This window comes from Limulus polyphemus, unplaced genomic scaffold, assembly GCF_000517525.1.
Source record: "Limulus polyphemus unplaced genomic scaffold, Limulus_polyphemus-2.1.2 Scaffold3164, whole genome shotgun sequence".
NCBI lineage: Eukaryota > Metazoa > Arthropoda > Merostomata > Xiphosura > Limulidae > Limulus > Limulus polyphemus.
In genome coordinates, this window is record NW_013668774.1 from 48,172 (window position 1) to 58,775 (window position 10,604).

General features: G+C 34.9%; 1 protein-coding gene across 2 annotated transcripts in view; it reads right to left on the reverse strand.

Annotated features, from left to right (window-relative positions):
• Nucleotides 1-399: 399 nt before the first annotated feature.
• LOC106468789 (band 7 protein AGAP004871-like) overlaps nucleotides 400-10,604 on the reverse strand; it is a 67,166-nt gene continuing 56,961 nt past the window's right edge. For both annotated transcript variants that reach the window (XM_022397151.1, XM_022397152.1), the window contains 3 exons: nucleotides 8,431-8,486; nucleotides 3,943-4,021; nucleotides 400-1,564 (listed from right to left, as the gene is read on the reverse strand). In XM_022397151.1, coding sequence (XP_022252859.1) covers nucleotides 1,367-1,564; nucleotides 3,943-4,021; nucleotides 8,431-8,486 — 333 coding nt within the window. In that variant the 3' untranslated portion in view covers nucleotides 400-1,366. The remainder of the gene's footprint in view (nucleotides 1,565-3,942; nucleotides 4,022-8,430; nucleotides 8,487-10,604) is intronic.

Consider the following 10,604-nt stretch of genomic DNA (forward strand, 5'->3'; position numbering starts at 1 on the left):
AGCTATGAAATGTGAGGTTAGGGTACACTATGGGGTGGGGGTGGTAATACTTGCCCCATCATGTTTGACGGGCTATACGCTAATATTCCATAACTACAAGATATTAATTTGTATGCTGCCATCTGTTGGTTAAAACTGGTTACTACAAACTATGAGTGTATTTAAGTTCTAACTTTAATAATATATAAACCTTTCTGGATAATACACTTAAATTATACACATAAGTTGATCCCGATTATATAATTTTATAACGATTTTAAGATACCTAGACATTTTTAGCGCCCTCTATCAGAAAGTCCAATGAAAATAGTCCATGATATGGAAGTTAAATGAGAGAATCATCTTCACTTCTATCATCATATTTTGTGCTTATCCATTTGTTTGAACATTAAATACGACTCATTTAAAAACTATTTATTATTCTTTATATTCATAGGATATTTTAAGCACACAAAAAATAAGTGAACTAAAAAAAGGAAGTTAAATACATAAATTTTATATTCATTTGCTTGGATCTACAGAATGATACCTCAATTAGGCCTAACTTGTATTATATCAAAATAAAATTAGGCCTAATTTGTATTATATCAAAATAAAGAGACAAAAGTACACTAGACGACCAAAAACACGAGAATATTTATCGAAATAATTATACGTAATCATTTCCATAAACGACAATGGTAAAAGCAATAGAGCATTTTTAAACTTGGGAGATTAATATAGAAAATAAGAAAGATAATTGTTACATACGTACTAAAAACACTGCTGATTTTGTGACTTCATCTGGAGAGCTTGCGATAGTCGGTTCAGTTGAATTTTTTTGTTCTTTTTTTGTTTATATTTAAGATAACGAAGTTAACACCCAACGTAATGTCGCATATAAAATTTGTTTTGAAGTAATTTGGATACAAAAATAAATTTACGTCGAACCAAAGAGACGCGTAAGATCCGAATTTTCTCGGTCGATCTTAAATATATAAACAAAAGTGCATGGTTATTATATACTGCAAAGGGGGAGTAGGATTCGCGCAAAAACAATTATAAAATAAGCTTAAAATCTCGTTACAGGATTTGATGCTTTAAGTTGGAGATTATGAAAAGTGAGCGCGAAATCTTACCTGGTCATCAGGTACAATAAAGTGTGCTTGTCAGTTAAGTTAAATACAATAAGGACACCACGTGAGTCGACTGTCAGGAAAGTCGAAAGTTGTATACACATTTACCAACACAATTACAAAGGTGTAAAACACTTATGATATCACCATCTTTTCAACAACCGGACCTGATTTTTAAATAGATCAGCTTAATGACCACGAGGTGACCTTAAGCTGGACAGGATCGATTGAAATGGATGAAAAGATCGCCCTCAGTTGTTCTTTCTGTGCAAGAACTCACTGAGAAAATCGATGGGGAGAGGGAATATAATAGTTGAATTTTTCTCAGCGGAGATGGTGTTCAAGGTCTGCAGGTAACGAAGCTGGAGAGCCGCTGGTGATTGAGAGATGACGTCAGCTGCTTCTTTCAGAGCTCGAGATGCTTTTTGTTCACCCTCAGCAGCAATTACCTAGGAAACAATTAGCAATTTCAGCGTACATTTTGAATTATAACTTTCATATTAAAAACGCTATATATATATATTACACTGAGAAATAGCTCTAATCACGTTCAGATTGTAAGTATCTCATTGAGAAGCAGCTTATGTAACGTTTATATTAGAATCAGAGTTATTCTGACTGTAAGGATCTCATGGAGAAGCAGTTTATGTAACGTTTATATTAGAATCAGAGTTATTCTGACTGTAAGGATCTCATTGAGAGGCAGTTTATGTAACGTTTATATTAGAATCAGAGTTATTCTGACTGTAAGGGTCTCATTGAGAAGCAGTTTATGTAACGTTTATATTAGAAGTTAATTACTGCAAGAAAAACCTAATTGAAGAATTATTCGTGTTAAAGACACAAAATTCTGAATGTAAAGGAGCTGAGCGTGATTTATTTATTAGCGTTCCAAGCTGAAGATTAAGAAGCCAAGTTTTAGTCCGCTATATGCCGCTGAACACGTTCTGCACTTTCAGCTGTGGGGGCGCTATAACTATGATAGCCTATCACGCTACAGTATGGGACTGACATCGTCGCCATAACAGGGAGAAAAGTCGGAGTGCAAGTTTTAGTAGGTAAACGTAACATTGGCTTATATTGTTGATTAGTGCTAAGCTTTAGATGACGTAGCACAAAAAGGATATGAGAAAAAATCAAAACAGTTCGGTTTTGATGACCCTTATAGAATGATAAAAATAGTAATTACAAAATTCAGTGGCAGTCTGGTTAACAACGGAAAACATGGTAATGTGGTAAGCCGATAAGAACAGTCAGTACACTTTAGGCCAAATATTGAAAACAATCTTGTTTTGAGCAGTAGTACAGCGTAACATACCAGAAGGTGAAAGCTTATAAAAGTGTAGATTGTTACAGTTTCTTTGTTTCTAGGTGGATACAGGAACTAATGGTATAAAAATTACTAGAGATCTCAGACGATTGGATAAATCACCAGTCTTCCACCAAGAAAACCCGGGATCGAATCACGACTACTACTAACACAGAAAATAGTCCTTCTCAGTACTTCCCTGAAGACAGCAGCCAAACGTAGAATGAAAACCAGCTATAGATTGGGATCTCATTAATAATAAAGCTACTAATTAGTAATTAGAGTTAGGTGAACGTAACCAGGACAACGATTGATATCCGATCGCCGCAACCTTACTGTAAGTGCTGGAATTTCCGGTTTGCTGACCTTGATGCATCATAATGGCCAGAAGTTTAAACAACCGTTACTACATTGAATAACCTTACATAAAACATCGTTTTTCTTACGCATACTATTTTTAGAACGCTCCGTACATCAATATAGCCCCGGCTGCTATGACGTCACATGCTTTCTATCTATTCGGTTATGTGTAACTCCACAGCCGATTGGTGCTAATGGCCGGCTAGCAACTCTCTGGTTAACATTTCTAAATTAAGGATGACTGTACCTGAGCCTCAGGAGGTTATGACTTAGTACACGTGGACATTAAGTGCCTTTCATGTTGGAAATGCCCCCTCCGATGGCTCACCTGTAAGCTAGAAAGCTTATAATACAAAAAAATATGGGTTAGATCCCTGTGGTGAGCGCATCGCAGATAGCTCATTTTATAGCTCTGCGCTTAAAACAAACAAATAATACGGTTTGAAATACCAAATGCTGAATTTGAGGATTATACTGAGAAATCACTCGTTGTAACAATTATTATTATTATCTTATTATTAGCCTCCCCCATGAGAGTTATTCAAATAACGTGCATTGGATTCTAACTGTTAATAGTGTATGTCTTTAACACTCACCATAGAACTGAAGCTTCTCGATTAACTGTTTCCTTCGGTGTATTTATTACTCTATTAAAACGTGCGAAGTAAGTTCTACATGAGACCAAACAGATGAAAATACACGAGAAAAAAAGAAAATTACATCACAGATCCCTTTTGACGATTTTAATACACATTCTTATTTTCAATTCTTTCCTTTTATGAAGAGGACATTGCAATTAACTAGAAACCTCATTTGTTAGTTTGTTGGCTTATCTCAACAATATTTCATACACACTGTGGACTAAGCGGCGACGTCAAAGACCCCTATTGTTCAAATTTGAACTGTCGACCAGAGAGAAGGCAATCAGTTGGTGGCACCTGCTTCCTGAAGCGACTACTTTTAACCAAATAGCGAGATTAGCTGTCACTCTTATAACGCCCCCAATAGCTGAAAGTGCACAACGCATGTGTGGTAGAATCGCGTATCGAACGTGAGACCCTCGGATCCCCAGTCCATTACGCTAACCACTAGGTCACGCTCGGGCCATCAAAAAGACAGAATTAAAATTAAACGTTTATCATCAGATTTCAAACTTACCTTAGCACGAGCTTCACGAGCAGCTTCTGCTTCGGCAGCCATGGCACGTTGAAGTTGAACTGGTAAGCGCACGTCTTTGCTGTACGAAAAAAGTTTACAGTTAACTACTGATGACTGGAGAAAAGCTGACTATAGCCTACACTATAGCCTAGACAATATTCTGATTACTATACATGTCGTAAGAATTCTATAAATTGCAAATAGCGTTTATTTTAATAGGGAGACACTGTGTTAATTTGTTTCTCAAGATACCGTAAAGTGTTATTAGAGAAAGAATTTGTTTGTATGTTGTTAATCACAAAGCTATTTGCGCTCAGCTAATTACGGGTAGCGAAATCCAATCTTTAGCGTTATAAGCTTTTAGACTTAGCGCTGAGCCACTGAAAGAACGACCAGTGAATGAATTAGTTTGTTGTTTCTCAAGCTCTGTCAACCATGGGGAATCGAACCTCGAATTTTAGCGTTAAAAGTTAAATGCATGAAATAAGTGATCGTATTTTTAATGTTTGCAATTAATGACTTCGAATCAGCAAGAGGTTTTTTATTTTTCAAAATTTGTGCAGCTTTGCCCCTAACAATAAACAAACAAATATAAATATATTACCTCATTCAAAGATCCAAAATATCCTAGCCCTTGAAACAAGTGATTCTGAAGTTACCATGTTTTTACATATTGTGTCATTTGTATTGAATTCGGAGATTGTAATAGACTAGACCTTACTTCAATAAATTTATAAAACCCACACTTTTATTACATTTATTATTATTATTATAATACGAAAGTATTAGATATCCTTCTTAAATTTTATTTAGAAACGTTTACTGTTCATGAATGTTACAATCTTTATTAGATATCCTGATTAGGTTTTATTTAGAAACGTTTACTGTTCATGAATGTTAAATCTCTATTACAAATAAAACTTAAGCGGGATATAAACGTTTCTAAATAAAACCTAATCAGGATATCTAATAAAGATTGTAACATTTATGAACAGTAAACGTTTCTAATAAAGATTGTAACATTCATGAACAGTATATATCCCGCTTAAGTTTTATTTAGAAACGTTTACTGTTAATGAATGTTACAATCTCTATTTCAAGATATATTCCCGATACTCGCTACCAGTGACACAGCGGAAAGTCTGAAGGCTCATAACATTAAAAACTGGGTTTCGATACTCGTGGTGAGCACAGCACAGATAGCCCATCGTGTAACTGTGTGTATAACTACAAAAAAAACCTAAACTAATTTTATTTTTTTAATAAATATTGGTTTTAAGATATAAACAAATTATAAAATTTATTTAGCAAAAGATGAATAACTTTACAGTCTGTGTTTCTCAGAAAGGTAAAACTGATTCACCACGAGATTGCTACTAACCTGTATAAGAGAACATGCGAATATCAAAGCGTCTGTGAGATCAAATGCACTGGAACATGACCTCAAGTGCACTGGAACATGACTCCGGTTAATGTGAAACTTTTTGTTGCTGTTTTGTTTTCAGAAATTCGTGCAAAGCTACAAAATGGGCTATCTCCGCATAGCCATAATTAATTTTGATCTGATGGATAAGAGGGAATACAGCTAGTTAGACAACACTTTTGTGATCGAATAGTGGGATTGAATGGCACTCATACAGCCCACCTGTGCCTCAAAGTACGGAGTGCGTTTTTACAGCAACGAGTCGCAAACCACGAATCCACAGATTCACCTTACGGCAAACTGACCACTAGGCCATGCCTAAGTCTCATGACTAACGCTATCTCTGCACAGAATAGTCAGCTGATCAACAGACTAAAGCCGCTATTTAATTAAATGAACACAGCAAAAATTTTGCTTCGTAAGTTATCAAGATATTTCAGTCTTGAAATGAAATGTGTTTCCCCCCTCCAGGTTAGTGCAGGGGTTCCCAAACTGGGAGCTGTAGCAAATACTCAAACTACACAATACTGTTAAGATATCCATTAGTTATAGATTCAGTGGGTGGAGAGGGGTCACAGTCAGAATGCACAGTGTTCTGGGGGGTCCTTGTGTCTGGTTGGATAGGGCCACAGTCAGGATGCACAGTGTTCTGGGGGGTCCTTGTGCTGAGAAAGTCTGGTTGGATAGGGCCACAGTCAGGATGTACAGTGTTCTGGGGGTCCTTGTGCTGAGAAAGTCTGGTTGGATAGGGCCACAGTCAGGATGTACAGTGTTCTGGGGGTCCTTGTGCTGAGAAAGTCTGGTTGGATAGGGCCACAGTCAGGATGCACAGTGTTCTGGGGTTTTTGTTTGTTTGTTGTTAAGCACAAAGCTACACAACGAGCTATTTGAGCCGTGCCCACAACTGGTATCGAAACCCGTTTTTTTTAGCCATACAACCCCTCAGACTTATCACGGAACCACTGAGGAGGGATAATGTATTTTTATGATTACTACAAGCAGTAAGTCAGATATTGAGATCACGAAACTTTTCCATATGTTACAATTTCTGCTAACTGTCAGGCCTGATATATTACATAGGTTTTAGTTTTAAGTATCTTCGGAAATTTTTAACCTCTATGCTTGAATTTTGTTCTGGAAATGGGTATTTGTATTTTAGAATATTGTTTCATTATTAAAATTGTCATGGTCTGACGTTGAGGATTACTATGGGGATTTATAAGCACTAATGTGTGTTTTTTATAAGAACTTTTGCTGCTGCCGTCTGATTAAAGTTCGAATATTTCCATAAAAAAGTTGGCAAATTTGATACGAAAGAGAACGTTGAATGTGTGATTCATGTATATTATTAAATAAAACATGGCTTAGGCAGAAAAATCAATGACGTTGGAAAATTAACCACTATTTATTTATGTTTTCGAGCAGAATCGTTTTTTGAAATAGTTTTAATTCTTGGATGCGTATAAAAGATTTAAAAGTTGTCAAGATTTCAAAAAAATACCATCAAAATTGTAGAAGAATTTCTAAAGTTTTCTGTACAAACAAAATAAGTTATAGAAGTTTTCGGTTAATATATAAAATAAATTATTTTATTCCAGCTGTAGGATTATGATCTTAAAACGCTAGATTTGCTCGGAGCAGAAACAGTGCGGTTAGACTATTATAAAGTTTGCGTCAAAATAGAGAAAAAAGTTACACTAATTATCATTGTTCTATTTGAATAAACTAGAGAAAACAGTTACACTGATTATCATTGTTTTATTGCACTAAACTAGAGAAACAAGTTACACTAATAATCATGGTTCTATTTGACTAAACTAGAGAAAAAAGTTACACTAATTATCATTGTTCTATTTGACTAAACTAAAGAAACAAGTTACACTAATTATCATTGTTCTATTGCACTACTTATCATTGTTCTATTGCACTAAACTAGAGAAAAAAGTTACACTATTTATCATTGTTCTATTGCACTAAACTAGAGAAAAAAGTTACGCTACTTATCATTGTTCTATTGCACTAAACTAGAGAAACAAGTTACACTACTTATCATTGTTCTATTGCACTAAACTAGAGAAACAAGTTACACTACTTATCATTGTTCTATTTGACTAAACTAGAGAAACAAGTTACGCTACTTATCATTGTTCTATTTGACTAAACTAGAGAAAACAGTTACACTAATTATCATTGTTCTATTGCACTAAACTAGAGAAAACAGTTACACTACTTATCATTGTTCTATTGCACTAAACTAGAAAAACAAGTTACACTACTTATCATTGTTCTATTTGACTAAACTAGAGAAAAAGTTACACTACTTATCATTGTTCTATTGTACTAAACTAGAGAAACAAGTTACACTAATTATCATTGTTCTATTGCACTAAACTAGAGAAACAAGTTACACTACTTATCATTGTTCTATTTGACTAAACTAGAGAAACAAGTTACACTACTTATCATTGTTCTATTTGACTAAACTAGAGAAAACAGTTACACTAATCATCATTGTTCTATTGCACTAAACTAGAGAAACAAGTTACACTAATTATCATTGTTCTATTTGACTAAACTAGAGAAACAAGTTACACTAATTATCAAGATTCTATTTGAATAAACTAGAAAAACGAGTTACACTAATTATCATTGTTCTATTTGACTAAACTAGAGAAAACAGTTACACTAATCATCATGGTTCTATTTGACTAAGAAGCATTTGTGTGCGACTAAATATACATAGTGTTCGAGCGAAACTTTCAACAAAGCTCACTAAAAAAATATTTCTTGCTAAAAATTCGAATGGATGGGAATGGATATTTCTTCTCTACTGCATCATGTACAAACCAAGAGTGTTAAAAGAGGATTTATGTTCTGAATTAAGTGAATTTGTGTTGAAGTACGAGTGTCTGGTTAAACACACTTTTCCAGCTCGCTCAATTTTTACGTTCTAGCATTCTGTCGCCACGTCAAACACACACACACTGCCAAAACATATATCCAGTCTCTGTAACTAGATTGAACTCTGTAGAAAAAATAACTTCGAATAATGTTACTTAACTTACATTTCGACACGTTCCACCTTAATTCCCCAGGCATCGGTACATTCATCAAGGACACTCTAGAGAAAAAAGAAACGAAGAAGTCATCTCTGTTTGCCAATATCGTGACATTTTTACATTTTTCAAGAATTAACTGAAGTGAAAGAAAAGGAAAAGTTTATTTTGCTGTCCATCTAGTGGCACGTTTCAGAAATAAAAGAACTGGACAAGTCACATTTGTTTTTAAATGTTGCGATGTGTTTTTATATTTATCGAGGGCTTTAAAAGGAAAGAAGCGAAAAAAAAAAAGTCGCGTTAGTTAGTCGTTGCTGTGGCCTATTTGTACATAAGAAAAAAGAAAAAAACAAGAAATTTAGATTTTATTGTGAATGTTGTGGTAAGTTTGTTTGTTTGTTTTGTAATTAAGCACAAAGCTACACAATGGGCTATCTGTGCGCTGCCAACCACGGGTATCGAAACCCGGATTCTAGCGTTGTAAGTCCGCAGACATACCGCTGTGCCACTTGGGGGCGTTGTGTTTGCTACCAAGAGTAACTTAACAGCTATATAAATTCGGGAAACAAGCTTAAAAAATTCGTCTTAAGACAAACAAACGAGCGAAGTGCACGTGACCTATTTTTCTTTGAAAACCACCTGCTGGCAAAATGTGCAAAAAACAAAAAAACAACAACTTTAATTACTCTACTACATTGACCATCTGTTAAAATCCAATCCCAAATTACTTATTAAAATTAGGAAATAAACTACATATACTGACATCTAATGCAACTTCAGAATTAAACTTGATTTTCTGAGCTTTAAGACCAGCCGAGCAGTTCAAATGTCGACTACGGCAACTAGAACATACCTGTGTTTATCTTGATATCTGATATTGTGAAGTTTGTTTTTTAATTAATTATGCACAAAGCTACTCAAGGGCTATCTGTGCTCTGCCCACCACGGGTATCGAAACCCGGTTTCTGGCAGTATAAGTCCGCAGACATACCGCTGGGGGGCGATATTGTGAAGAAAGGCGCGATCTGATTTCCCGGTATTGTCAATGGACATGCTTTAATTAAACTATAGTACGTGCCCCCCAGTGGCACAGCGGTATGTCTGCGGACTTACAACGCTAGAATCCGGGTTTCGATACCCGTGGTGGGCAGAGCACAGATAGCCCGTTGTATAGCTTTGTGCTTAATTACAAACAAACAAATTATGGTGCATACAAAACCTACGCTGTAAATATAAATGGTTATTCTGGCATGTTCCTAACACTAAGCGAAGAGAAAGCAGCTTCCAATTCCAAACCTTTTTTTTTCGAAAAACAGCGAGTAACCATTTTTTTTTAAATTGCGTCACATTACTGTGGAAACCAACGTTTCACTGACATGCTTCATTTTAATTGCTGATCTAACCTAACGTGATTTGCTAATACTAATGATAGTTTTATTATTTTTCATAGATTGCAAGGAAAATTACTGTTATATCTATCTATCTAAAACATTTGTATTCAACGAAAAACCGAAACAAAACAAACGTGTCGCAAATTTGTGACTCAATCATTTGGTTCGAACAATTTGTCAACCTCACCCTAACCCGCATGTATACTTGTCTATGGAACTTTCGTGCATAAAATACCAGTTGTTTTATGAGGCGTACTTTAAGTTGTGAACTTAGAAAAATGAGAATAACAGAATACAAATATAAAATGAGACAGGGTTGGTGAACTCCGAGTTGCAAATTGAGAGCACATGCGCATTAGTGTAGGATATAAGAACGCCAAAGAAGAGAAACAACAAGTGTGTGGAGAAACTAAAACGGGAAAAACTGCGAGGCAGAGGAAGGATGTATCACGTGACTGAGCAGACACGAAAATTTCATATTAAGAATATTAGTAAAGAAAATTACACATAGTTTGTATATACTGTTATGTTTACACCCAATCTGACAGGATCCTAAATTTCCACTATCTATGTTGTATCACTGAAAATTTTCAATTAAGTAAATAGCAAAATAAAACAAAACATTCACCTAAAAAATATATTATTATTTTTTTTTATATCGAAATCATATTTATAAGTGTGTTCGTTAAATGATTGAAAAACAAAAATGGTGAACGTTTTATTTCCGGTCAGAATAGGAGATTGGGAAATCTTAAAAAATAAAAAGGAATTTACTAATTAAAAAAAAAAAAA